The following is a 27,017-nucleotide window of genomic DNA, read 5'->3' as shown; positions in this document are numbered from 1 at the left end:
CCCCGGGCTGGGGCTGCATCAGGCCTATCGAAGCGTGGACAGAGCTGAGGACACGGACAGACAGGCGGACGAACTGGCGGGCACTGGCCCGGGCGGTGGTGGCTGCTTGGGGAAGGAGGCAGCGCCGGAGCCCCCCTTCCCAGCAAGGGCCCCGTGCTGAGGGGCACACGACGCACGGCAGCGACACACGGGAGAAGCGAGCATGTTCCCAACATATATACATTCTATGTGACATATATATAGAGGGGCACACAGGTGTGTACATGGATCTAGCGCTGTCTCCGCTCCCGTGCGAGTGGCGCTGCGGCCCCCGGAGACGGTGGTCGTGCAGAGGGTCGGTCATGCGTCTGCCGGGGGTGCACTCTGGTCGCGACTTTTAGTTTTGCGCTCCCAGGCTGGGCTCCGGGGACGGGGCGGACTGGAAGGGAGACGAGCAGAAGCCAGCGGGAGCCAGTCCGGCCCACGCCCGGGGAGCCCGCATCCCCTGAGCACGGGCCCCAGGCCCCCGGCCCTCCCGACCCGCACGAAGGTTTTGGCCAAGGCTGGGAAGGAAGGGCACACAGCCTCCGGCCCCTCCTGCGCCGGACGGGCTTCGGCTCCCCCCGCCCCCAGCCTCGTTCCAGGAGACACGTCCTGGAGGGAAGCCAGCCTCGGCCTCTTCAGACCCCACCCCACTCCCAGGGTGCCCAGCTGCGTGCCACTACCGACCCACGTAGAATGTGTGCCACGTCGTCCTGAAACTTCCAGGGGGAGAAGCGTATCCCCAGGCTAAAGGCCTCCCACCCACGCCAGAGCCCGGGTGTTCCAAGGAGTCTGGCCGCTCCGCGGGCTCCCCTTCTCCAAGCCTGGCCGGGGGATGGGGGCGAGAAGGCCCTGTGCCGTCCGGTTCCGGGAGCAGACGGATCCGGAACCTGTTTTCTTCCCGACCGGGGACCACTAGTTTCCGCCCGAGGAGGCCAGATCCAAGATCCGGGTTCCGGATCAAGGATCGGCTCTGGACCCGCGCCGGAAGCAGCGCAAAGGCGCGGGGGCTGCGCCGGCGGCTCTTCTCCTCGGCGTCGGCGGCGTCGGCGGCGTCGGCGGGCGGGCGGGCGGGCGGGCGGGATCCGGCGGCTCCTCCGGCCGGGGGTGGATTACAATGGCAGCCTCTGCGGGGAAGAGACGCGCGGCTAGTTGCTGACTGCGGGGCACCTGCCGAGCAGTCAACTCCTCCAGACCCGCCCGTAGGCCAGTCCCCGCGCCCCGCCCCGCCCTGGGCTGGCCCCGCCTCCCGCACGTGCGGGCTGTATAAGTGGCCCGGGGCCCACCCGTGCTGATCCGCCCCCGCCTGGTCCGCCCGGAGCCGGCGTTCCCGCGCCGGGGCTCCTCTCCAGCCTGGGCCCCTCCAGGGGAGGCTCGCGGTCACCCACCTTATGTTTGGGGCATTGCAAAGAAAAGTTCTCTTCGATGAATATGCAACCTGTGAGCAAGAGAAGTTCGTGCGGTCAGAACGGCGTCTTGTCCGGCCGGGAGGGGGGCCCACCGCCCCGGACGCCCTCAGCTGCAGGGTTTTTTTTCAAAGAGTAAGTCAGCCTCTGCTTGAAATCCGACCCAATCCGAACTCCGTCAGCCCTCCAGCCCCGCTGGCCTATCTGTCCTTTACTCTCCTTTCCCCTCCCTCTGGAACCCCCTTTTGTCATGGGGAGGCCTCCCCGCTCTCCCCCTCCCCCTCCCCCGCTGTGCTTTGCTGGGCCATACTGGTCACTCCCTCCTGGTGGTCCGGGCCCAGCCCCTAGGTAGGCCTTGACACCCAGGGGGTGCTCAGTGAACGTGTGTTGACCAACTGGGACTGGGGGTGGCACTTCCAGAAGCATCATGCTCGGCCGCCCCCAGCAGCCACTCTGGACGTGGGGAGGAGGGCCAGTCACCCATCCCCAGCCCCTTTCCTGGTGTCTGCACTTGGGGAGCCAGGGCCCAGCTGACAAAGTGGCCTGGGGCCTGGTGCTCGCTCTGCTAGCTCCAATGTGGGCTGCCTAACAAAGGGCGCAGGGTCAGTGGGCCTGGGCAGCTCTGGTGCCCCGCGGTCTGAGGGTCTGGCCCAGACCCCTGGAGAGCCCCACGGAGGACCGTACTTCCAGACCCGGGTCGGGCAGGTGCAAGGTGCTGACCAGGGGCTGGGTAACTGCTGGGGGGCTCCTGCCTGCCCAGCTCACTCCCTGGGTGCCCCCCGCGCCCCCCTGCTGCCTGGAGCCAGGTCCCCCTCCCCTCTGGCTGCTAGGCTCACTAGTCCTGCCCCCTTCTCTGGCCACTGTACCCCCTCCATGCCCCTCCCTCACACCACCCCTTCTGGGCTCTGCCAAACTCTCCAACCCTTAGGCAGATGCCTCAAGTTCAACCCCAAAGGGAGCTGCACGTGTGAGGATTAACCGCCCCCCACACCCGGCCTTGCACAGCCCCTCTGTGAAGGAGAGAGGGGGCTGCCCAGCTGGGCCTGGTGGAGCGGGGAGGCCATGCAGAGCAGAGAGGAGCTGGCCCAGCTGGGGCCCCAGCTCATCTGGGTCCACCAGCCTCAGCTGAGCTGCGTGCTGACTACGGCCACCTGGGTGAGCTCAATCTGGCATGCGGCAGGGCCCGCCTGCCCACACACCCCCTCCTGAGATGTGCTGGAGGCTGGGCCTGGAAGGTCCGGTGGCTGATACACCAGTGGCACAGCCTGCCCTGCCTCGGGCCTGCTCACTGACCTGGGGACACTGGCCACCTCCCTCTCCCCCCTCCTCCCAGCATGGCCCTGCTTCCTGTGCTTGCAAAGCCTCTGAGGCGCAGGCTCCATCTGCACCTGCAGCCCCTCTCTCCGGAATGCAGGGCTCCGTCACAGGTCTGCTCAGGCCAGCATCTCATCTGCCCCCTGCAGCTCTAGAGAGCTCTACTAGATGGGGAATCCCTCAAAGACATCACTGGAAACAGTTTGTATCGCTCCAAGCCTGGTATATATGTCCCACCACAAGCCAGCTCCTGCCCACCTCCCTTGACCTCTTGAGGACTGGCTCCAATGTCACCTCCTCCTAGAAGCCCTCCTGGATTCCCTCCCAACTCAGGATGGATCTCTCAGCACAGTCTCTCCTTGTCTGGTCTCCGTAACTTTAGGCAAGGATCACGGTTTTCCTGTCTGTCCCACTGAGACATGAGCCCCCAAGGAGGCTGGGAAGCTGGAACACCGGAGAGGACAGTGCACAGGATGTGGAGCCGGCCAGACAGTGAGTCACCCCCTGGTCCTGTTCCTGCAGTGCTGTGGCCACGGGTAAGACAGCCTGTCTTTGAAGGTGCCGCTGGAGACAGTGCAAGGCCTGGCACGGGGCTGGCAGAGCGCAGGCGCAAACCTAATCACTGCGAGAGGAGAGCTGCAGCCCGCGGCACCTGTTCCTGGAGGTCAGGCCCGGGCTCGGAGTCCACATTACAATCTGGTTCCCACGGCCCTCAGGGCAGGGTGTGGAGCCAGAGCGGCCCCATGTCCTGCTCCAGCGCGTTCCCTTCCTGAGGTGCTAGCGCCTCAGCCCTCACCAAGGAACCGTCACCGCTCAGTCCCGTGTGTGCTCCTGGGGGCGGCTCGGTGCGGGCTGATGCCAGGAAGTGGCATTCAGGTGGGAAGAGGGGTCCCTGGGCTGTGGGAGCAGCGAGGGTCCTGCCAGGAGATGCCTCTGCCCTGCCGTCGTGCGACAGGGTCACGATAACCTCACCCTCTTCCAGGGCAGCAGGGGGCGGGGGACAGAGATTGCGGGGGCTGGCCCCCAAATCGGACCGGGGCTGCCCTTTCTGGGTCGTGCTTGTGATCTCCCTCCCTGCTCCAGACAGCTGCAGAAAGAAGAAATGACTCTAACCTCAGCTTTACAGATGGGAACCGAGTGCAGAGACATCGGTGGACTCACCCAGTCCACACCTGAAGCATGCCACCAGGACTGGGGGCTCCGGGCTCTCTTACCCAGGCCATCAGTATGCCACCTGCCTGGTGATGATAGGTGCTCGATAAATGCCCGCGGGTCAAGTGAGCTAGGGAGTGGAGAGAATGGGGCAGGTGCAGGGGAGCCTGGTCCTGACTCCAGGGCCCACCGTCCTGCTTAAACCTTCCACAGCTGTGCCGTGGAGCCAGGGGGAGTCTGTCTTGAACTTCCTCTCTTTCCATCTCACTCAATTTTTGTTACTGAACTATCTTTTCTCCTTTTTCTCCAACCCAGTGAACTCCTATTCAGCCTTTTTCCAAGGCCCAGCCCAGTAGCCCTGCTCTTGGAGGCCTGAGACCCTCCCGAGCTGTAGGCACCCCTCGGCAATGGCAGCTCACATACAGCTTTCCACTTCGTAGTTTGTGCTTCTGGGCACTCCTCCAGCAGGTGGCTGGGGACTGACGTGTCTCCTTGTCAGCAGCACTGCCCAGCACAGGGCCCAGCCGAGAGACACGAGAAGGTAAAGAATTGCTGGGGCAGGAGAAGAGGGAAGCCGACGGGTCAAGTGGGGTCAGTTCGAGGAGCTGTGCCTGTGTCCCCTGACCTTCGGTCCCCTTGGGCTGGCTCTTACCCGCATCGCTGGCACATGGGTAATGGTAGGTGTGGATGCATCCTTTGTGGCAGCACCCGATGGTGGCCCCGGCTTCTTGGCAGCTGGAACAAGTCTGGCGAGGAGAGAGGGAAGACAGGTGAGTCTGCAGCCGAGGGGCCCGGCCCCCACCCCTTCCTCCCAGGGGGCCCTGGAAAGGCAGCTTGGAGGGAGGCTCAGAATGGACATCCACAGGGTTGGTTTTGTGGCAGCCGCTGGCCTGGCACCTTGGGCGGGGGGAGCTCTCAGGGCGGGAAAGCAACCATCTTGTGGATAAGCCTCGGCATCCCGCAGGCCCGGGCGAGCCCCGGCTCAGCCACTGTGCACCGCGTGACCTCAGCCAAGCAACTCCGCTCCTCTCGCCTCTTCCATACGGGGTGGGGGGGGATAGCGCCTGCCTTATGGGACAGTCGTGAAGATTAAATGAGCAACTCCGTGTGCCCAGTGGATGACAACGCACAGGGCCAGTCACCGCCCGGCTGTGCCGTCGCCTGCCAGCTCCTCCCCACAGCCTCCGGGTGGGCAGCTTCATGGACGCCACTTCACAGACAGTGAAGCTGAGGCCCCCACTCCAGGCGGAGGTGATAAGTATCGTTTCCTACCCTTTCCGGGGTCAGAACAAGCACTGGACCCAGAGTCGGTGCTCTACTCAAGAGAGGCCGCTCACCCTGCCCAGGACCCATGAGGAGGAAACAGCCACTGCCTGAACGCGGGGCTCATGTAAACCCTATGCCGGCCGGCACGGCAACTGGCCCACTCGGCCTCTCAAAAGCCAAAACCGTGGTCTGAGCTTGGGAGCTGCCCCAGGTTGGGCCCAGCTGCCTGCAGGGGGACGTGCCAGGACAGGATGGCGATGCCAGGAAGCCCCTTGGAAGCAAAACCTGAGGCCTGGGGAGGGACAGGCTGGTCCCCAGATCCTGCAGACCCCCTGTGTAGCAGGGGGGTGAGGTTTGGGGGGGGGGGCAGGCCCCCGCGCGGAGGCTAAGCCACTGAAACCAGTAACTGCAGTTCATGACACACCAGGCACACGTGGAGGCCGCCTCCTGAGAACACCCCGATGGCATCAGCATCACTTTATTTTATACAGGTGAGGGATGAGAGCTCAGAAAAGCCGAGTAACTTGCCCAAGGGCACACAGCTCAAGAGCAGCTGGACAGGCTTTGAGCCCAGCAACCCCGCTGGAGCACAGGCTGGCGGTCACGGTGCCTCACTGCTCGGGGTGGGGGGCAGGGGTGGGCTCCTTCCCATGCCAGGGACTGATGGGGACCCCACCCCCAGCAGATGGGAGGCCAGGAATGAGTCTTCTCACGCCCTTCCTGGACCTAGCCTGAGAAGTGCCTGGGAATGTGTGTTCTGGAGCCGAGCTGGGGTGGGGAGCTAGAGTGGAGGCTGGGGGTCGGTCTGGAATATCCATTCCCTCAGGATGGCAGTCTCCTTCTGGTCAGGACTGAGCCTCCTAGGACTTTGTGGCAAAGGTGTGATGGAGCAGGAGTGGGCCCCCAGACCGGGCCCAAGTGGCCCTTGATGGCTAAACAGCGACAGTGGGCTCCTCTGGTGACGGCCTCACGCCACCCCACCTGCACTGAGGCCCCCAAACCCTTGAGACAGGCATTTTAGATGTGGAGAAATGGAGATACGGAGAGGCCTTGGGCCCTTCCGACCCCGGCGCCCACGTTCTGAGCTGTTCCCCTGGGTGGGTGATGGGGGGCCTGGGAGTTTGTGGGGAGAGGCAGCCTCTGGGCAGACGAGGAAACTGAGGTCCCTGGAGGTGGGCACAGCTCAGGGCGGGTAGGTGTGTAGGGGCCCCCAGAAAGGGACACAGAAGGAAGAGGGGTGCCCCCGGGCCTGTGCAGAAGTTCTGTTCCCGCAGAGCCAGGGTGCTGACGGGTGTGAAGGCCGGGGTCCGGCTGTCCCCGCAGCCCCACCCTGCTGACGGGCTTTGGCGCCCCGAGGCTCACAGAGGATGGTGACTTGCTGGGGTTACAGAACTGGCTCTTGGGGCAGAGCTGGGATTGGAACCGGGGTCTGCCTGACTCCAAGGCTGCGCGCTACCACGGAGGTCTGGGCTTGTCAGTGGTCAGGGGGCTGAACCATGACCTGGGAAACCCCAGGCCCCGCCCGTCTTTGCAGGCAGGGTGTCCTCCAGGTGCGGGCGCTGGTTTAATGAGCTCCACCTGGCCCGGGACCACCTCTCTGGCAAGGCGGCTGGTGACCACCCCTGTTCTGACCTTCCCAGGGATGCTCCCAGGGTGGGAGGCCGCTGGACCATTTTTGGAGGATGGCACAGCGGGCAGAGATGGGGCAACTGGGCCAAGCTCCAGCTCCGTGACGTAACAGTCGTATGACGCCAGGAAACCGCAAGGCCACTCAGCCCCCCGGCTTCCTCCCCAGGCCAACAAGAGGTTGGTGCAGTGAGGTGAGACCAAAGCGCCTGGAACAGGTGACCTGGGAAAGGGGGGGTTGGCTTCTGTGCTTGGACAAGGTGCAGAAGCAGTGCAGCCTAGTGGGGCGGAGCAAGCCGGGGAGGCTTTCAGGAGGCCACAGGTGGCCGCTAGCTGGCCTGGTGATCTGAGCGTTTGGTATTATCTTTTAATGGTGGGAGACACCTGAACCTATTTCAGGGCCGCTGGAAAGGAGGCAGTGAGGAGGGAGAGAAGCAGACACACAGGAGGGAGGGGAGGAGAGGAGACCGGAGGCAGGAAGGGTGAGGGCTCCGGGTCTTGGGGCTGCTGTCGGGCTGGAGGACCCCGCACGGAGAGGGTCAGGCGCCGGAAACAGGGAGGTGTGGGCAGCCCAGTAGCGCCCCCCTGCCCAGCATAGGGCTGTCCGCGTGGCTGGTGCCAGGGGTGGGGGTACCCAGAGGGAACAGGTGTGCAGGTGGGGTGGGCACAGGGCAGTGGGGGCCCGAGGGCTGGGGAGGGGGGCAGGAGCACGGGCTGCAGGAGAGTGCCGAGTCCCACCCCATCCCCGGGAGTGAAGGGATCGGGGGTCCCCTCCGTGATCGGAGTAATGGTCACACTGCTGAGACAACATGCTAGTGTCATCCAGGTGGCTGCCACTGTCACTGGCCCCAGGCGATAGTCACGGAGCACGTGGACGGGCCAGGTATGGCTGTAATAGCTTTATGGGTGTGAACTCAATCCTCAGGGTCCCTCCACAGGGGACTATCATGCCCACTTTAGAGATAAGGAAACGGAGGCACAGAGAGGTTAGGTTATATTCTTGGAGACACACAGCGAGGGGCAGCGCTGGGACCGAAACCAAGTCCTCGGCGACTGCAGTTCCTCAGGGGACGTTTTAGGGCCTCGCAGGAAAGGTTCCTGGACCACCCTGCCCCTAAGGGCTCACAATCCAGCCACCTGGTGCTGGAGAGGCTCTTCCCCCGCAGGTCCCGCTGCCCCTGAGGCCACGGAGGCAACCCCCTGACGTGCAGTTCTGGGGCCTGAGCATCTCGGCTGATGAGGTGAGCAGGGGGCTTGGGCGGGGGCGTGCTGCAGCCGGAAGGGGCCGAGTGCGTGTGTGGTGGGTACAGGGCTGAGCAGCAGGCAGTAAGGGGCCACAGTGGGAGGTCTGGGGCAGGGCTGGGCAGATGTGTCCTGCCTCAACCTGGAGTGTGCCTCCATGTTCCAGCTAGGCTCCCCACGTATTCATTTCTGATTGTGGTGTGTTTGGGCCAGACTGTAGCATTAGAGAGATGGCCTGCCTGCCTGCAGAACCTGAGGTCCCCACCGGCTGGGCTGGCCTCTTACCATGTCCATGGCCACCTTCATGGCCTCCTGCAGCCCAAAGAGCTTCCCGGCCACCAGGTAGACCCCGCCCGTCCACACGGCGCAGGCCTCGTGCACCCAGTGCTCCTGTGCGTCCCCGCCAGGCTCTGCCGGCGGCTCCTTGCTGCACTCGTGCTTGCGGCTCCTGTCAGCTGGGGCTGTCTCTTCACCACCTTCCCCCCGACCGTCACAGCAGTAGCAACTCTGCAGCCGCCGGGACAGGCCCCGGGCGCTGGTGCGCAGAGAGCCCTGCTTGGCTGGATCGGCTGGGCCGTCAGGCCTGGGGGGCTTCCCGGTGGTGGTGGCGGTGGCGGCGGCAGCGGCAGCTGGGCACTCGAGGCCTTTGAGTGTCCTCTCAAGAGGCAGCGAGGCCTCCTCGCAGGTGCTCTCTGGCCGCACCTTCTCCTTGAGTTTTGGCTTCTTTTTGGGGAGGCAGTGTCCAGGGTAGTAGGGCCCACAGAGGTCCCCGAGGTCCTTGAAGTTGGCTGGGTTTTGGCAGAGGCAGCAAACAAGGCAAGAGGTACTCAGGGCCTTGGAGACCACGGGCCCCAGATGCATGGTGGAGGAGAGGGGCAGGGAGGGCCGAGGCTGCAGGATGGAGCCTCCAGGGAGCGTGGCTAGGGAGGCCCCGGCCGCGTCCAAGGAGAAGGAGCAAGAGGATGAAGAGGAGGAAGGCTTCCTGTGGGGCTTGGGCTCGTCTCCGGGGGAGTTGACTACAGTACATACGGTGGTGAACGCATCCCGCTTCTCCACCCGCACGAAGGGCGAGAAGGCGGGGGTGCGGCTGTCTGCTCGCAGCCGCTTGCAGGAGGAAATGTATTTGAGGCGGATTTCAGGCTCCGCGGGATCCAGGGGCAGCACCTGCTGCTGTCGCCGCCGCTTGGCACGCCCCTTACAGGGTGAGGTGGCGGCGTTCTTGGCCCGGCCCCGCGTCAGGCGCTTCCGCTTGGAATAGCTGCTGTAGTTGGCGTGGCCAGGCTGCTTCTGTGCCCTCACCTGCGGCTGGCAGGGCCGGCCCTCAGGGGGCTGGGAGGCCAGCCCCAGCTCCTCCATCTTTGGCTTCTTGCCTCCTCCGCCAGAGCTGTCCTCGCTACCCCCCTGCGTGCTGCTGGCCGTCAGGAGCAGAGCTGGACCGAGATGAGGTCTCTTCTCCAGGGAGCCTTTGGGGAGTCCGAGGACTCCAGCCCTGCCTTTCCGGCTTCTCTTCTTAGGTGCCAGGGCAGTACCCCCGGGCAGTAGGGCCTCTGGGGATGTGAAGGCCTCAGTTTTGAAACCGTCGGTCGAGGACAGTTTCTTATTGTTCACGAGTTTGCCTTTTAAGGATCTGTTGGTCGGATTTCTGCATAACGGATCGGCCCCCAAGGCTGCTGGGAACTTCTGCCCAGTGCTCACGTTTAAGAGACCTTCTTCTGCCCCCAGCGGGCTGCCCCCTGCGCTCTTGAGCCCGCGGTCCTTCTCGGGGAGGGATGGGCTCAGAGGATTCCCGGGAGGGGCCCCTGGTGCTCTGCACGCGAACTTTTTCAGGCTGGGTGAGGTGATCTTCTGCACGATGGCCTCCAACTTCAGGCCCCGGCCTTTCCGGGGGGGCAGCACCTTGGTCTTCATGGCCCCCTGGATGGACGCCCGTGAGGCCAGCTTCAGGCTGGCGTCAGGGGTCTCCGGGGGCGGCGGCTTTGCCGTGGGCTCACTGTTGCCCTTGGCGGGCTTGGCCTTCTTGGGAGACGTCATCCTCTTGAAGAGGGTAGGAGGGCCCTCGGCCCCCTCCTCCTTCGTGTCCCCGCTGGTGCTGCCGCTGCGTAAGACCAGGTTGCGCTTCTTGGTGGGGACAGGTGCCATGAAGGCCGACTTCCTCTTGAGGGTGTGGAGGGGCCGATCGGAGAGCTTGCCGCCTGTACCAGGCTTGGGGACCCTTGCCCGTTGGCCCGCCCTGCCCTCCTTCTGGGGGCTACCGGCGACCTTGAACGTGGCGGGCAGGTGGTTGTTGGCGAGGAGCTTCTTGGCGGCGCGGCAGTTGGGGAGCCGGCTCTCCGAGGCCCGTCGCCGCTTGCAGTGGAAGGCCTCCTGGGTCCTGGTGCGGGACCGGAGGATCATGGAGCGCTGGTCTTTGCCTGGTGCATCCGGCGAGTCTGTCTCCTTGGTCTTGGAGCCCATGGGGCTGCTGTCGGAGGCCACGGGCAGGGCGGCCGGGTTGCTGGGGCTGGATGCGGCTTTGGGGGAGGGCTTCCCCACCCGCTTGCCCGACTTGAAGGCAGCTCGCTGCTTACCCCCCAGCTTGTCTGGGGGGGCAGGGGTGGTGGGCAGGCCCGGGGGTCCGGGTGTGCGGGGCTCACTCAGGGCCGTGAAGGAGCGGGTGCACATCCTGGGGAGCCCTTCCGAGGTCCCCCGGCCTGGGGCCCCCGCGCCTTCCATCTGTCCCTGGGGGGGCCCCGTGCACGATTCAGGGAGCAGCAGGTCTTTGGGCAGCGCCGGGGCCCTGCACGGGGAATCCTCGGCCTCGGGCAGCCCCCGGTGCACCCGCCGGCTCCGTAAGCTTTTGCCACGAGGCACAGGCTCCTTCTTGGCGATGGGCGCCTCGGGCACAGCGGGCTTGTTCGGCTTCTGGGTCAGGGAGGCTTCCGGGGCCAGGGCGGTAGAATCCCCTGGGGCCAGCGTCCCCTCGGGCCCCTCTTCCCCTGGCTTCATGTGGGAGAGGGAGGACTCGAACCAGCTCTGCACCTTGGACTCGGTGCCCACGGTGGGGCCCAGCAAGATGACGGACTCGCCAGACAGGGCACACGGGGAGCCCCAGCCGGCCTTGGGGTCCAGCACCTCCTCCACCTCCTCCTTGCCACACAGCAGCGGGGCCTTGGGCGACAGCGGGTCCTGCAGGCCCGGCCTCTGCTCGGGGCTGCCCAGGAGCTCGCACAGAGACGAGTACTCTTCCGCCTCCAAGTCCCCCTTCCTGCCGGCGGGCGGCAGCAGCGGGAGGTCTCCGAAGTCAGCGGCGGAGCAGCAGTGCCGGCTGTCCTCCAGCCACCGGTCGGCCTTGCCCACCTCGGGACACTGCAGCAGCCCACCCGCCTCCTCCTTCACCCCGCCCCCCTCCTCCTGCTGGGAGTCCCGGGGCACCACGGCCTTCTCCCCCGAGGGCTGCTCCTCCTGGAAGCCCAGGCAGGCCGAAGCCTCGCGGGCGTCCTCCTGGCCGACGCTGTCGGCGGCCTTCCCGCCCTGCTCCAGGCCCTTGGCGAGCTCGCCGGGGTGCAGTCCCCACCGGGGACAGGCGTCCCCCAGGTTCTCCTCGGGCCAGGCGAAGGGGTTGGCGCCGTCCGCTGAGCTGGCGGCAGTCGTGTCTGGGAAGCAGTCGAAAGCCGCCGTGGCGGGGTCCGAGGCGGCGGCCCCCAGCGTGGGCTTGGCACCAAAGGAGAGGGGACCAGTTGTCTTCTTGGGGTCAGGGGTGGCGAAGCCCACGGAGGGATCTTCGAACAGCCCCGGGCCGAAGTCCTTGGTGCCGCCGCCCTTCTCCAGCTGCAGGGCCTCGGGCAGGGCGTCCTGCTCCCCCGGCCGCGGCCACGCACCCTTGGCCACGGGGTCCAAGCAGGCGCTGTGGTTCTCCAGCGAGAAGGGCGGCTTGCCGGTGTCCTTGGCCAGGCCGGGCGCCTCGGCCCAGACCTTGTCGGCCTTCTCGCTGATGGCCTCCTGCAGCCCCAGGATCTCGGAGGCCAGGTCCTCCTGCGCCAGGGCGCTGAGCAGCAGGCGCGGGCAGTCCCGCTCGCCAGCCACGAGCTTGGAGAAGCTGTCGAGCGGCAGGCTGCCGTGCAGGCTCTGGAAGGAGTCATCGGACTTGGTGGACATGTCGTCGGGTGAAGTCACGGAGCAGGTGGACACGGACTCGGGCTTGGCCTTGGAGCTGCCGTGGACCCTGGCGGGGCTGCCGCGGGCCTGGCTGCAGTAGAGGAAGCTGCGCTCCAGCGGGTCCTCGGAGCCGCTCAGGTAGTCGGCCTCGGGCGGCTCGGCGTGCGTGGACTGTGGCGTGCTGCTCAGCGGCTCCGACAGCGGCGTGCCTGCCGGCTCGGCTGAGTAGCCGCTGCCCTCGGGGCTGCAGTGCCGGCTCTTGTGCTGCTCCGGGGTCCGGGCCGCCAGGCTCTTGGCGCCCTTCTTCTGGGGCAGGGCCGCCTTGGAGAGCAGCAACTGCTGTACGGTGGTGGAGATGTTCTCCACCTGCGAGGTCAGCGCCGTGAGGCTGTGCAGGCTCAGGTCTGACAGCAGGCTCTCGGGAAGCTTGTCCTTCTGCAGGGCCTTGCAGTTGGCGGCCTGGGCATCCACGGAGCCCGCGGCGTCCGTCGGGGAGGGGTTGAGCAGGGGCAGGAAGTGGCTGTGGTCCGCGAGACTGGCGGGGAAGGCTCCAGGGCCCAGTGGCTGCTGGTTGTAGGGAAAGCTCTCCAGGTTGGGCATCAGCGGCGACGGGGTGGAGCTGTAGGAAGGGGAGCGGCCCACGGAGCGAGCGGGCGAGTGGCTGGAGCCGGGGCTGAAGGTCTGGTAGTACTGCTCCGGGGTCCTGACGGCCGCGTCCGGCTGGCAGTAGCCTGGGCCTTGCTGCCCGTAGTGTTGGTACTTGGTGAGGTTCTGGTAGTGGAGGGTTTCCTGGGCGTGGTGGCGGCTCTGGAGGGCTTGCTGCTGCTGCTGCTTCTGTGGCTCGTAGCTGAGGCGCCCAGGCTGGTAGGCGTGAAGGCTCGGGACCCGCTGGCCTGGGGCCAGGCCGGCGTTGGCGGTCAGCGGCCTGTCGTGGGGCTGGGTGGACGGGGCCGTGCAGCTCTTGTAGGAGTGGGCCCCCTGCCCGCCGCCCTGGCCGGTGGAGGAGTAGGTGGAGGAGACGGGGAAGGACTGGGACTGCTGGGGGAAGTGGCTGCCCGGGGGGAAGGGCAGGGGCGAGGCGAGGTCGTTCTGGGGCTTCTGCCTTTGGAGCTTGGGGTAAGCCAGGGGCTGCGGGGGCTGCTGCGGGACGTGGAGGGTGTGAGTCCGAAAGGGCAGCTGGGCGCCCTGCTCTGGGTACTGCCGGGCGGGGGGCGCTGCTGTCTTTTTCATCAGGTTCTCGTCATATTTGCCCACCGCCCCTGGCAGGGGTTGCGGCTGCGGGGGTGGTGGCTGCGGCGCCCCCCAGGCCTGCAGGCCCTCCTCCCCCGAGTAGCGGCCGGGGTAGGGGCTGCCGTCCTGGACGGCGTAGCCCGCGAAGGACGGCCTCCCCTGCGGGGCCTGCGGAGAGGACAGGCCTTTGCTGGCGCGCGCCGCCGTGGCGGGCGTGCCGGCGCCGCCCTCGTAGCTGGGGAAGGGCTGCGGGCCGTAATAGTCCTTGGTCAGCATACGCTGCCGGTCGCAGCTCAGCCCAGCCTGACTCGGCTGCTGCCGGTAATTCTCCAGGCGCGATGTCTCCTGTGAGGTCTGCTGGTAGGTCTGTTGTTTGCCATGGAAACCACACCTTTCTCGAAAAGACTGCATGACTCGGGCTGGTTATCTGTGAAAAGAGAAAGGGCGAGAGGGAGGGCGGGGAGGGGCAGAGGGAGAGCGATTCAGACCAGCCATTTCCTCTCCCTCGGAGAGCCGGCCCCCCTCCCGGCCCTGCCCTCTCCCGCAGCCTCCCCACCAGCTGTGCACATATTGACAACTTCTGTGTCAGAGACGTGTGCTCTGTAATTCCCGCTCCGACAGAGATGGGTACAGGGAGGCCACCGAGGAGGGAGGTGCGACCCGGCTGCCCAGCGCCAGGTCACTGGGGAGCTGCCCCCTCCCCCAGCCAGCTCCCCCTCCCTCCCCCACAGCCCTTCCAGAATCATTTAGCAGGGCAATTCCCGCTCCCCTGCCCCCTGGGGCTGCTGGATCCGGTAAGCTAGCCCCAGTGCAGCAGTGTTCAGGCGTGACCCAGCGTGTGGGGGGGGGGGGCTGGGGACAGCTTGCTCCTGCCCCAGAAGCCACTCAGCAAGGCCTGGCGCGCACACACCCGCACACGCGCGCGCGCACACACACACACACACACCTCCTCCATCACTGCCATGCCATCTGGAATCTGTCTGTTCCTTCCAGCAGACGCTGATTGGGGCTGCCGAGCCACTGCAGGCATAAAATGTCCCCTCCTCGACTCCCAGGAACGCAGGACGGCGGCACCTGCCTCCTGTTTTTCATACCGTAGGTACGTAAACAGATTACGCGGCCCAGGGCTGCGGTCCCTCCACGTGAGAGGCACCTCCACGTGAGAGGCACCTCCACGTGAGAGGCAGCCCTGGGCCTCCTGGGTGGGCGGGGCCTGCACGGGGTCAGGGCCAGGCCGAGAGCCCATCTGTTTATGATTTTAGGGGCCGGCGCGCACAGGGTCCGACCTGCCCCAAAGCAGGATCCCCCCGGGGGGTCAGGAAGTGACCCTGGAGTGGGGGTGGGGGGGCCTTCAGGGCAGAACAACTGGATTCACGTCACAGGCCAGCTGCAGCGTCCAGGCTAATGGTGGTCCTGCCGCCACCCAAGACCCTCGGAGGAGGGAGGAAGGAGTAAGGATGCCCCAGGCTCAGGAGTCCTGATGGCGAGGGCTGGCGGTAGCCTGCGTCCCTGGGCACGGTGTTTACGCACACCATGCTCGCCTGCACAGCCCAGGCCCCCAGGAGGGCACAGGGAACCTCGCAGTGCCCGTTCCCAACCCCAAAGAGGGAGGGGTGGCTCGCCATGGGCTACGAGCCTCCAGGGCTCTGCGGGGGGAGCACAGAGAACGGGGTGGGGGACAGGCACACGTGGAGGGAGGGGCTCCCCCAAGAGGTGCAGCTCACCCCTTCTTCACCCAGATCCCACCTCCATGCTCTCCTCATGCGGTGGCCGGGGGGTGGGGCGGGGTGCTGACCAGGGAGGGGTCAAGCCTGGGGTGGCCGGGCGACCCCAGGAGCCCTGTCAGCACAGCCCAGGCCAACCTCCCTGTCCTTGGCAGTCGGCTGCTCGGACTCAGGGACTGAAACCCATGACCCTGGAGAGGGCTCGGCCCCTGCCCACAGGACGGGTCACAGCCCCATGCCATGTACTCTCCCTGGCTCATCACAGGCGCCCCGACACGGAGGAGACCCCCTTCTGACCCAGTTTAGTCCATCCTGGCAGCTGCAATCAAACACGACAGGAGGTGCCTGCTGTGACCCAGCCTTGGTTCCAGGGCGGCTCCCTGCCAGGTGGGCAGCCCCGCACCTCCCCCACGGGGCTCCGGGAGGGGGGGGTGCCGGGAGGAGGCTCCTTCTGCCCTTGGGCAGTGCACACGGGCACTCCCTCTGGCCCAGGCCTGAGCTGGCAGGTGGCGGCCTCTGCTCAGGGTGTCCTCTGCAGTCCCCGTGCTCTGCCCTCCCTGGCCTCGCTCATGAGCCCGGAATTCGCAAACCGAGGCCCACTCTGAAGGCTGCGCGTCGTATATCCGCACAAATTACATTTCGGCTTTTATTACCCAGATCGCTCTCATTTCCCGCTGAGCGTCTTGTGGATATCGTTAACATTTCTACAGCTTTTTTTTTTTTTTTTAATATTTTTTCGCATTCTCTACAAATGCGTTACCAGAAACGTTATTTTAAAAGAGTGCTCTGGCCAGTGTCCCCTTCCCTGTTTAATCAGTCCAGCTGCTGCGTCTTTTAATTTCGCAGAGCCGTATTACAGCGGGTTTTCCAACGCACAGGAGCAGCTGGACGCGGTGAAAGCATCTATCTCTAAGACAAGACAGTTCAATTAAAATACGCGAAGCCCAGTGGCTGGTGGAGAAGGCAGGCAAAACTGCCTCCCCAGCACCACCTCCAACCCCAGGCCCAGGGAGGGGAGGGGTGCAGGAACAAAGGCCACCTCTCAGAGCCACCAGGTCCCCGGCCCCCGCCAGCTCTGCCAGGAGAAAATGGGGCTCGTCCTCTTTAAGAGCTGCCTCAGGCCTGCCACAGGCTCTGTTGTTATTAATTATTATGATTATGAGTTTTCAAGAGCACTAGAAAAGGACAGGCGGGAGAGAGGCAGGCTGAGAGCTGGGGTGGGCGGCATCAGGAGGGGGCGGAAAGAGGTTCGCTGGGCAGAGAGATGGCGACCTCTGAACCCGGGAGGAGAGATGGCAGCGGAGGGGTGCAGGCTGGGGGTCTGGCCTCTGTTCTGCGGAGAAGGGGTGGGGGTCAGGGGAGGGCACCCAGTAACATACCTTCACAGGACGACTCCTGGTCCAGACCCGCCTCCCCCTCCCCCTCCCCCTCCCCCCAGACACTTGGTCAAAGCCACATCTCAGGTTCTAGCCAAACTGGGAGAGAAGGAAGAAGGAAAAAGAGGAAAGAAGGAAGGGAGGAGGAAGTCAGTCCTGAGCTCCAGATCCGCCAGTGGCTTCTGTGGCGACTCCTGCGAGCCGGCCTGCCCAGGCCCCTGGTCCAGGCAGAAACAGCGCAAAGCTGGGCCAGGCCGCAGGGCCCACCCCGTGCCCCGGGACTCCTCTAGCTCAGCGACGGGTCTCCCTGCTCCCCACGCCGTGAAAGGGGGCGTGACGAGCCCCGCAGACACCCTCAGGCCCCAGGCACGAGGCCATCAGCCCCCGAAGGCCTTCGGCAGCCGGGCAACCAGGGCTCAGCCGTGTTTTCAGGCAAAGAGCACGGCTCTGCGGTCCCCGCACAGGCACTGCGGGACCCGCTGGGGTGGGGGGCAGGGGCAGCCTTGCCCGCGGTGCCTGCCCACCCCGTGTCTGCACACTCACTGCTTTGACTGTTCTGCCCTTTTACAGAGAAAGGGGAGGCTCAGAGGGGCGAGGACCTGAGTGTGAGCCACCCACAGGGCAGTTCCTCGTGATGGATGCCGCAGCGGCATGGACGGCCCTCGCCAAGAATTCCCAGCTTAGAGGAAGGCCCCTTGGAGCACGATAAGGAAAGGGGGGTGCCCAGGTCCCCTCTGCAACCTGCGTGGCCCCAGAAGCCGGGTCGGGCCTCACCCAACTGTAGGGAATCTACTAGTGGGCAGTGGCGGCCCCTGGCTGCCTGCTGTACCCTGGGCAGCCTCAGAGACAACTCACTGGGCCCACGGCCTCTCTAGCCCCCAGGGTCAGGCCCCGGTCAGGGAAGTGGGCCCAGCGTGGGCCGGAGCTGCTGTAGCTCCCGCAGGGACCTGGGAGGGAGGGGCGAGGAGGAAGCTTCTGTTCCCCAGCGGGGGCCCTGGGGCCATCCCACTCACTCACCCAAGGTTCTTTTATGACCTGGTTTTCTGATTTGCAGCTGCAGGGAAAAAACTTTAAAACCCAACCCACTCAAGGCCTGGGAACGAGGAAGGAGGGGAAAGTTACCTGAGTCAGGAGGCCGGGGATGGGGGTGTCCCAGGAGGAACGGAATGGTGGGACCACCTTGTGCCTCCCCATGTGCTGTGGGTGATGAATACTAAATAGGACACCTTGATGAAAATGATCGATCATTAGTCAGGCCGACTGCTATTTTGAATCCCAAGAGCCTGGCCTAAGTGGGGGGAAGGGGTGTTTCCAAGGACTCCCCAAGACAAGAGAGCCCAGGGCCCCCAGGCCTCTGGGACAGGTAGGGAGGGTCCTTGGGCCAGGCACCAGGAGAGGTCAGCATGGGGCAGAGGGGGCCGGGCCCATCCCGGGCATAAGGAATCCCAGAGAACAAGGCAGCCCCCACCCCAAAGTACGGCCTCTCAAGACCACCCTCTGTGGGCAACAACCATCCTCGTTCACGGGCACCCACGGGAGAACCCCACAAGGATCTAGCACACCCCTCTCTGCAGGGCCAGAGGTCCTGAATGTTCAGACAAGTTATGGGGTGAGAGGGGGAGAAGCAGGAAGACAGCCGAGCTCCTTAGCTGAGGCTAAGGACCGCGGGGCAGGGGGAGGTCCGGGGCTCTTTGGAGGATGTGTGAATGGGGGGGCAGAGGCTTCTGGTCTCTCCAGGGGTCGGGAAAGCTTCCCCTCGAAGCCCACCAACGCTGCCTCTTCCAAAGACCCAGCGGCGGAGACAGCCAAGACCTACTAAGCCCCCAGAAAGAGAGCCTCCCCTCAGGGTCAACCCACCAGGAGGACGCGCTGCCCCGCCCCGGGCATCACCGCCGTCCTGGGCACCATCCGGGTGCCGCCTGTGGAGCTCTCAGCCCGGCCGCCTCACTCCTGCCCCACAGTGCAGTTTCTGGGATGTGAGGGTCAGCTGAGCCGGAGGGGCCCACGGCCCAGGGGGTGAGGGCAGATGGCTAGCCGGACCCCTCCCCGCCGTGAGGTGTAGGGCAGCAAGGATTCGGCGCAGCCGAGCTGTTGGCACTCACGAGCCCTCCGGGGGAGGCTGGCGGGTGGGGGGCCCACCCTGCTATCGGCTCCACACCCATTAGTCTCTTGTGGACAGTGGTTGCTTTTACATCATTTTATCCACCACTCCCCAACTCTGTCAAATGAGGAAAAGAAAATGGGGCTGGTGCTGGATGCAGACAGCTAAGAGGGATGGGGTCAGTGGCTCCCAGTTTCAAGGTGAAAGAGCTGGTCCAGAGGCTGGCATGGGGGGCTGCCCAGCTGCCCCATGCCCCGCTGGTCTCGCGGGTGACTGCACAGTGCAGGTGACAGAGGATCTGTTTGCTGGTTTTCAGGGGAGGCAGAGAAGGCAAGGAGAGAGCCTAACCTCTCAGCCCCGTCTTGGCCTGGACACCCCACGTGCCCCACCCACCGTGACTTCCCGGGGAAGAGGACGTACCAAGGTGCCCAGCTGGTGGTCAGTGTGGCACCTTCCTGAGCCTCAGGGCCTTTACACCGCCTTTTCCTCTGCTGGGAATACAATTCTCAGGTACCACGTGGCTCCTCTGGCTCCCTGGGCTCCAAGCCTTTGCTCACGTCACCTCAGGTGGCCGACCCTAACCACTGTTTGAGACCCGCACTCCACCACCCCCCCGCCACCCCCCCACTTCTCCAAGGTAACAAGTCATATGGCTGGCTGGCTGGCTTTATTACTGCCTCTCCTCTTTAGAAAGTAAGTTCCACAAGAGCAGGGATTTTGCCTGTTTTGTTCACAGCCATATCCCCAAGTCCCTGAACAATAACTGTTTGTTGAATGTATATTGTTTAAAATGTCACATGGGGGACTTCCCTGGTGGCGCAGTGGTTAAGAATCCGCCTGCCAATGCAGGGGACATGGGTTCGATCCCTGGTCCGGGAAGATCCCACATGCCGCAGAGCAGCTAAGCCCGTGCGCCACAACTACTGAGCCTGCTTTCTAGAGCCCGTGAGCCACAAGTCCTGAAGCCCGCGCGCCTAGAGCCCCTGCTCTGCAACAAGAGAAGCCACTGCAATGAGAAGCCTGTGCGCCGCAACTAGAGAGAGCCCGCGCACAGCAGCGAAGACCCAATGCAGCCAAAAATAAACAAATAAATAAAAATGTCACGTGGGACTTCCCTGGTGGTCTAGTGGTTAAGACTCCACGCTTCCACTGCAGGGAGCACAGGTTCGATCCGTGGTCGGGGAACTAAGATCCTCCATGCTGCACGGTGCAGCCAATAAATAAATAAAATCCAAAGTCTAATTGTTGAAAAATAAATAAATAAAACGTCACATTATGAAAATACCCAGAACAAGGTCGAGTGGAGGTGCAGAGCACATTTGGGTGGGGGTGAGGGGCTTGTGGCCACAGCTCCTCCTCAGTCACTTGACAAGATCTCCCTCGGGCCTGGCAGGTAACGGCCCCGTGAAGGGTGAGAAAGGAGGTAAAGTGCTCCAGCTGATTGCTGCCGGTGGGAAGGAGGGCCCAGGGTGCCAGAGCCTCCGAATGTTTTACAGAAAGAGGAATCTCTCATTTTAAAAAATGTTATCTGGGCAGAAGAGCTAAACAGACATTTCTCCAAAGAAGACATACAGATAGATGGCCAATAGGCACATGAAAGGACGCTCAACCTCACTAGTCATTAGAGAAACGCAAATCAAAACAACAAGGTACCACCTCACACCAGTCAGAAAGGCCACCATTAAAAAGTCTACGAATAACAAATGCTGGAGAGGATGTGGAGATAAGGGAACCCTCCTGCACTGTTGGTGGGAATGTAAGTTGGTGCAGCCACTATGGTGAACAGTATGGAGGTTCCTCAAAAAACTAAAAATAGAGCTACCATATGATCCAGCAAGCCCACTCCTGGGCACGTGTCCGGACAAAACTATAATTCGAAAAGACACACGCACCCCTATGTTCACAGCGGCGCTATTCGCAATATCCAAGACATGGAAACAACGTAAATAAAGAAGATGCGGTACATGTACACAATGGAATACTCCTCAGCCATAAAAAAGAATGAAATAACGCCATCTGCAGCGACATGGATGGACCTAGAGATGACCATACTAAGAAAGAGAAAGACGAACAGCATACGGTGTCACTTATATGTGGAATCTACAGTACGACACAAATGAACATGTCCACAAAACAGAAACAGACTCACAGACGTAGAGAACAGACTTGTGGTTGCCAAAGGGTAAGTGCAGATGGGGGAGGGATGGATTGGGAGTTTGGGATTAGCAGATGCAAACTAGTATACACAGGATGGATAAACAACAAGGTCCTACTGTATGGCACGGGGAACTATATTCCATATCCTTGATAAACCATAAAGGAAAAAGAATATGAAAAATATATATAGGTATAATCGAATCACTTTGCTGTACAAAAGAAATTCATACAACATTGTAAACCAACTAGACTTCAATATTTTTAAAATGTTATCAACCAAGTAAAAACTTTAACACCCCGGAGATCAAGAGAACTGGTCTGCGGGCTGTATTTGCTCACAAGCTCCTGGTGTCAAATGCAGGTGGCACTTGGCCCGAGTGAGGCAGGGCCTTGTTGGGCACCTGGGGGATGCCTGGTGTGAAGGAGTGACAGCAGGAGCCCCCCCCCCCCGAACTCTCCCTGGCCTCTGGGAGAAGCCCTGAGGCCAGCACGAACCAGTTAAGCTCTGGATGGAACCAAAGGGGAAGCACTGGGGGCCTGTGGGAGGGCGGCGCTGGGCAGCGGCGGTCCCATGGGGCCAGAGCGATGGGGGCTGCAAAGGCTGGGCGGCGGAAGGCCCGAGGCCCACAGAGGAGCCCGTAGCCTCCTTGAGAGCTCCGCCCCACCTTCCACGTTGCTGGGTCCCTGGTGGCCCTCATCAGTGGTAATTACATAATGAATGGTCTAATGAGCCGGTTCACCTGTGCATCCCTCACTGGAAAGCAGCCTGATGAGGGCAGGGGCTTCATCTGTTGGGTCCTAGGCTCGAAGCCTAGAAACTGCCCCAAGTACCTGCCTATTAAATGCTGCTTGGATGGGTGGGTGGATGAACAGATGGGTGCGCGTGCGCTACCTGACCCTCACCACAGCCCTGACGACAGGCCTGGAGGCCAGGACACGCGCAACAGCCAACCAGGAAGGGAAGATGGAGCCTATGTTCTGCCCTCCACAGCCGCCTGGGTCACAGCCCTCTGTGCCCGAGCCCACTCGCTTGTCAAGCCCATCTCCACTTAGCCTACAGTGTGCACAGGGGCCAACCTGGGCGCTCAGGAAACACAGGACAACGCAATGGCTCCAGCCCTCCTGAGGCAGACAGACACAGACGAGGTTCTGGGGGCCGGGAGAGGAGGTGGTCAGGGCAGGCTGGAAGGAGGGGGCCCGCCCCATGGGAGGACCGGCCTGAGTGAGGTGGGGCGGGGGACTGAGCAGGTGCGGTGGCTGCAGTTACCGCCCCTCCCCCACCTCAGGTGGCCTGGCTGCTGCAGCCCATGGTCAAATGCCCACTGTCCTCAAGGTACCAATCCCTGGCAATCCTGCAAAGTCACCCCCATTTGTCAGCTGCCTGCATCACTGCTCCCGGGGAAGGGCCACTCTCCCCCACTCTGGTCTGTGGCCAGAGCTGGAGTGGGGTCTCCGACTTGTTTCTGACAGGGGTGCCTGCATCCCCCCTACCGCCCGGCCAACAGGGCCAGCTGCTAAGAGCAGTGAGCCACCAGAAGCCACTTTCTGCAGAGCGTACTGGAGGTCAAACCTCCCCCCTCGTTTTGCAGAGGGTTCCTGGAAGCCCATAGAGGGGCAGTGACGTGTCCGGAAGGCCCAGCAGGGCTGAGATCTGTGCTCTGTGCCCCAGAATGGCCCCTCTGTCCACCAGAAAATGAACTCTGAGCTGGAGGCCAAAAGTGGGGGCCCAGATCCTCTTCCTGGACACCCAGTTTCCCAGGGGCCAGGGAACGGCCCCCTTCCTCAGCCCGGGCGGGGGCCTCCCCTCCCTTTCCTGCCTCTGACACCCCCTCCCTCTCTGCAGCATGCTGACAGCCCCTCCCATCCCCCCTCCACCTGGGGGAGCTGGGGAATCGGCGCCCCCTCCCACCCCCAGCCCCCAGGGGAGGAAGCGGCCTGTCAGGCCGCCACGGCGTGTCAAATCCTCTTGCTGCCTAATTGTGAGACGGCGGCGTTTAAAGAAACGCTTTTCTGGCCGCCTGCCACACCGCAAACTGCTTGGTATAATTTTATTATTAAGGAGAGAGAAAAAGAGGGAGGGGGTTATAGGAGAGACAGAGAGGAAGGGAGTGAGGAGAGGAAATTGCTTAGTCCGAGTCAGCTGGTGGAGTATTCTCAACGTGGAAGCGGGCCGGCTTTCCAGTTGGCAAGCTGACTCCGTTAATTGCGCATTCAGCCTCTACTTAGGGTAATTGAAACGAAGCGGGGCCCGGGTCTGACAGTTAGGGTCTGCGCCTCGGCCGTTAACCCTTCCGCCCCCGCCCTCGCGGCTCCCACGCACCCCGGGAGCGCGGGCGGCCGGCGTGTGCCCCAGCGCCGGCAGGGTTAACGCGGCTCGAGAGCCGGGCGCCGGCCGAGTGGGGGATGGGAACGAGGATGGGGAGCCGCGCGGGGTGTGCGGGGGCGTCTGCGGCCTCGCCGCCCCCCTGCAACAGATGTTTCAGGCGTGTAAGACAAAGGCAGAGCGCCTGCCGCTGCCGGGAGAAAATCCGCAGGACTCCCTCAGGGGCAGGTAAAATTTCACCTTCTATTTGTGTTCCCCCCGCCCGCCCCCGCCCGGTTTCCCGGCCTCTGCGCCAATCCGGAAAGCGCCACCAAAGACGCCGCGCCGCCGCCTCCGCCGCCCAACCCGCTGACCCCAGCAAGGTCGCGGCGACCTCGGGCTCCGCCAGACGCGCGCGGGCCCCTCCTGGGGCGCCCCCGGCCGCGGTCCCGCGATCGTAGGCGCCGGGAGCAAGGAAGGGGCACTCTTCTCGCCACGAGGCGGAGGCGAGGTGGACGCCGCGCGCCTCCCTCCTGCCCGCGCTGGGACCCCGGGGGCTGCGCCCCTCCAGCCCCCATCATTCATCTCCCTGATTCCCGCTGTAGCCGCCCTCGGAAGTCAGCCGAGTGAAGCAGCTGTTCCTTGCACACTCCACTTGACCAAAGATGATGATAAATGAGGCCCGGGCCGCGTCGGGGACGCGGCGGCCGCCGCGAGGGGCGCGCAGGGCGGGGCGTACGACCCGCACCCCCTCCCCGCGCTCCGGGAAGGGCGAGGACGCGAAGGACAGACGGCGACGTGCAAAATCAAAGGCCCGCACTCCCCTGCCGGCGCCCCGCGCTGCCCCGGCGCCGCCGAAGAGAAGCCGGGCGGAGAGGTGCACCCCGAGCACCGCGGCCCAGACGGAGACCCCCTTCTCACGGTGGCGCCGCCGCCCGGCCACCCCTTCGCACCCCGGCCCCCGGTGCCTCGGTCCCCACCGCGCCCTCGCCCCCACCCCCGCGCCTCAAACCTATTAACGCTCGTAAATAATGAATAATGGAGCGAAGCTTCCCTCGGCCGCGCGAGGCTGCGGGCGGGGCCGCCGCCGCCAGCTGCGCCCGGTCCCGGGGAGGGGGCGCCCCGGCCGGGCGCGGGGGCTCGGGCGCGCGGCCCCGCACACGTGCAGCCGCGGCGCGCAGGCGGGCACCCCGCCCGCCGAGGAGGGGGAATCCCGCTCTGCCCTCCCCAACGCCGCCACCTCCCCTGGAGTCCTCTGGCACCGAACGAGGCGAGAGAGCGCGCGCGAGCTTCCCAGCCGGAGAGGGTTATTTTTAACCTGTTCCCCTTTCCATTCCAGCCTCTCGGGTTTGCGCGCCCGCCTCCCCCCCCCCGCCCCCCCAGCAGCGGAGGACGCGGGCTCCTCACCTCGCTCAGCGGCTGCGGACTCCGAGCGCCTCCCCCGGCCCGCGGCCCCCGCCTCTGCGCGGGCATAGCGCGGCGGAATCTCAGCCTGGAAAGGACCGATTAGCAGCCGCGTGCCTTTCTGCGAAATATTGGAACCGGCTGGGCTGGGGGCGGGGAGCCCGGCGCGCTAGTCCTCTCGCCTCCCTCCGCGCTCGCCTGGGCGGCGAGGCGGCTCGGCTCTCCCTCCGCAGGTACGGGGCGGCCGGGCCGGGGCGCCGAGCCCCCTCTGAATTTCGCCCTTCTCTCCTTAACGCCCACCCTTCTTCAGTCATCGAGGAAGCTGGCGCTTCTAACCCGCGGACCCTCGGGCAGCGGCAGCGCCAAGTGGTGCGCCGCCTTGCCCCATCTCCAGCCCCCTCCCTAAGCCGCTCCAAACACACACACCGTTGACACAGCAGCGGCCTTGCACACCCACACCTTCAAGTCAGACCCGCCGGCGGGGCCAGGGCGCACCGAGGCCTCCTCCCGGGCTTGCCCTCCCTCAGACCCACCCTCGCCCCTCCCTCCCGGCCCCTTTCCCAGGAGGCCCAGCAGCTGAGACCCCGAGCCCTAACTCAGAGGCCTGAGGCACAGGAAGTTCACGTCCACTCCCATTACCCTGCTCTCCGAAAGGCCACCCATCCAAACCCCAGCCTGTCCTTAGCCCCAAAGGAGCTGTCTGAACCCAGGAACCCCTGAGGGCTTCCACTGGATCAGTCACTTGACATTTTGCAGACTCTGCTCAGGCCCAATCCTGGAGACCCCGAGGCACAGCCCACCCCCGACGACCTCCCTCCTGAACAAGGTGGGGGGCGAGAGAAAACCGCTGCAGAACAGAGGGGGGGGACTGGAGCGCAGGAGCTGGGAAGAGAGGGAAAGGGCCTTCCCGCTGGGAGCTGCCTGGCCCAGTGGCAGCAAAGAAAAGGGCCTATCTGGGAACGGGGGCCAGGTTTCTCCCCGGATTAGCTGAAGGGTGGGGGAGCCCAAGACCCCCACCCCGAGGAAGCAGCCAGTGGCCAGGGTTGCTGCAGAGAGGGAAGCCTGGCCAGCCGGGGTGGAGGCAGGGGGATGCCTGTGGAATCCAGATGTGAGGACAGCTGGTCTGGTGACACCCTAGGGCCAGCTGGGAGGCCCAGCCTGGCCCGCAGGGGAGGCAGTCTGCGGGTAGAGCGGGGGCCCCCTGAGCACACGCAGGGCCTGGCAGGGCAGAGGGGGGTTCTCCAGGGGCTTCTCCCCTCAACCAGCCTGGACACAGGGCCCGGGGCCTCCCTCAGATCTTGAAAGTTCTCCGGTAACCCTCAGACGGTGGAAGTGGGTGTAATAGCAGCGGCGGCACGGCTTGCCTGGCCCCCTCCTGTGGCCTTCGTAGACTGGATTTCTGACCCTCAAACTGCCCTTCTAGGAGGCAACGTGACCTCTCATTTCACAGATTTGGATCACTAAGCCACAGAGCGGGACAGGGGCCGTGGGGGTGAGGGGGGGCCCCTCCCTGTTCCAGGGCGCAAGTATGACAGTGAAGCCCTGGTTCACTCCTTCGGAAATTTCAGAAAACTGGTTTTCTTGGGAGAAAGAAGGGGCAGGGGGCTTGGTGTGGTGAAGCGCTGTAGAGAAGTCACACTGCCTTCTCCCCACCCACGTCCCCCCCCTTCCCCCGCAGAACCAGCCACCAAGGCACCAGGCCCCTACTGATGGTCTCAGGCGGGGCCTCATCTGCCGCCCAAATATAAATGCCACAAGGCCATGTGCCACTGCTCTTTACACGTGTGTAGCTGTAGTTACGACAAATAACGCTACAACTTCATGCAGGGCCTGGCAGCTTTGCGTTGCCCGAACAACGGACAGCTCCGATTTTGATATGAAAGGGGGTCTCCATCTCAAGACTGGCTTCTGGGTGGGGGGAGCCCTGCCAGATGAACAGCTGGGGCCACCTTGTGCTCTGGACTTCCCCGCCGCCCCATCTGCTGGGAAAGGAGCTTCCATTTCCGGGCGTGGCTTGGATAGCTGGCCTGCTGCACACATCCCTCTCCCAGGGTCGGGGTGGATCCTGGGCAGCGCCCCCAGACACGTCGCCTGGTGACCAGAAGCACTGGCCTTTGGGGAGAGCACACCACCAGCGCTGATCTGGAGGTGGCCCGGGACCGCTCTTCTCAGGATGGAAAATATTTGCCTTTGGTTTTCAGCTGCCGCCTCGTCCTGGCTGACTTTCCTCCACACAGCCCTGAAACGTGGAGGTGCTAGAGGGTAAAAATGAGGTGAGGGCAGCTATCTGAGTCCAGCACCCAGCCGTTCTGAACAGCACTCTGTTTTTCTCATACTTTCTGCCCGTTTTCTGCGCGCTGGTTGCAGCTAAAGGCTAGTTTCCCTTTTCCCAGGCCCAGCCCCCTCGGGCCTCACCTCCAACTAAACCAGACCCTTCCAGATCTCCCTCCCCACCCCAGCTTCCGGGTCACTCAGCATCTGGGGGAAAGTGCCTCTCCCAGCTATACACAGCTAACTCAGCCCGACCCAGAGACCCTTGTTCTGGAAAGCTGCAGGAGAATC

At 64.0% G+C, this 27,017-nt stretch overlaps 1 protein-coding gene and 1 long non-coding RNA gene across 10 annotated transcripts in view; one reads left to right on the top strand and one right to left on the bottom strand.

The window, feature by feature from the left end:
• Nucleotides 1-1,016: 1,016 nt before the first annotated feature.
• RAI1 (retinoic acid induced 1) overlaps nucleotides 1,017-27,017 on the bottom strand; it is a 104,135-nt gene continuing 78,134 nt past the window's right edge. For 2 of the 6 annotated variants that reach the window (XM_089900190.1, XM_089900191.1), the window contains 2 exons: nucleotides 8,313-13,818; nucleotides 2,291-4,639 (listed from right to left, as the gene is read on the bottom strand). In XM_089900190.1, coding sequence (XP_089756316.1) covers nucleotides 4,220-4,639; nucleotides 8,313-13,802 — 5,910 coding nt within the window. In that variant the 5' untranslated portion in view covers nucleotides 13,803-13,818 and the 3' untranslated portion in view covers nucleotides 2,291-4,219. Of the gene's footprint in view, nucleotides 1,149-1,169; nucleotides 1,460-2,288; nucleotides 4,640-8,312; nucleotides 13,819-14,337; nucleotides 16,629-27,017 lie in introns of those variants that run through there. The other 4 variants (XM_022560883.3, XM_022560879.3, XM_022560882.3 and 1 more) reach the window with 4 other exon arrangements.
• Nucleotides 1,089-19,828, top strand: LOC111167735 (uncharacterized). 4 transcript variants are annotated; one of them, XR_016388822.1, is made up of 4 exons: nucleotides 1,089-4,434; nucleotides 4,599-4,663; nucleotides 14,388-14,490; nucleotides 15,381-19,828. It is a non-coding gene; the product is annotated as an uncharacterized LOC111167735 (long non-coding RNA). The 4 variants fall into 4 exon arrangements; XR_016388821.1 differs by lacking the exons at nucleotides 1,089-4,434; nucleotides 4,599-4,663 and adding exons at nucleotides 4,677-6,979; nucleotides 7,952-8,026; XR_016388819.1 differs by lacking the exons at nucleotides 1,089-4,434; nucleotides 4,599-4,663 and adding an exon at nucleotides 4,677-8,026.

This window comes from Delphinapterus leucas, chromosome 19, assembly GCF_059928025.1.
Source record: "Delphinapterus leucas isolate spDelLeu-1000000601 "Yukka" chromosome 19, BTC_Dleu_Yukka2, whole genome shotgun sequence".
In the NCBI taxonomy this organism is placed as follows: domain Eukaryota; kingdom Metazoa; phylum Chordata; class Mammalia; order Artiodactyla; family Monodontidae; genus Delphinapterus; species Delphinapterus leucas.
Note: the sequence above shows the minus strand (reverse complement) of the source record. Positions and strands in the feature narration are given on the sequence as shown.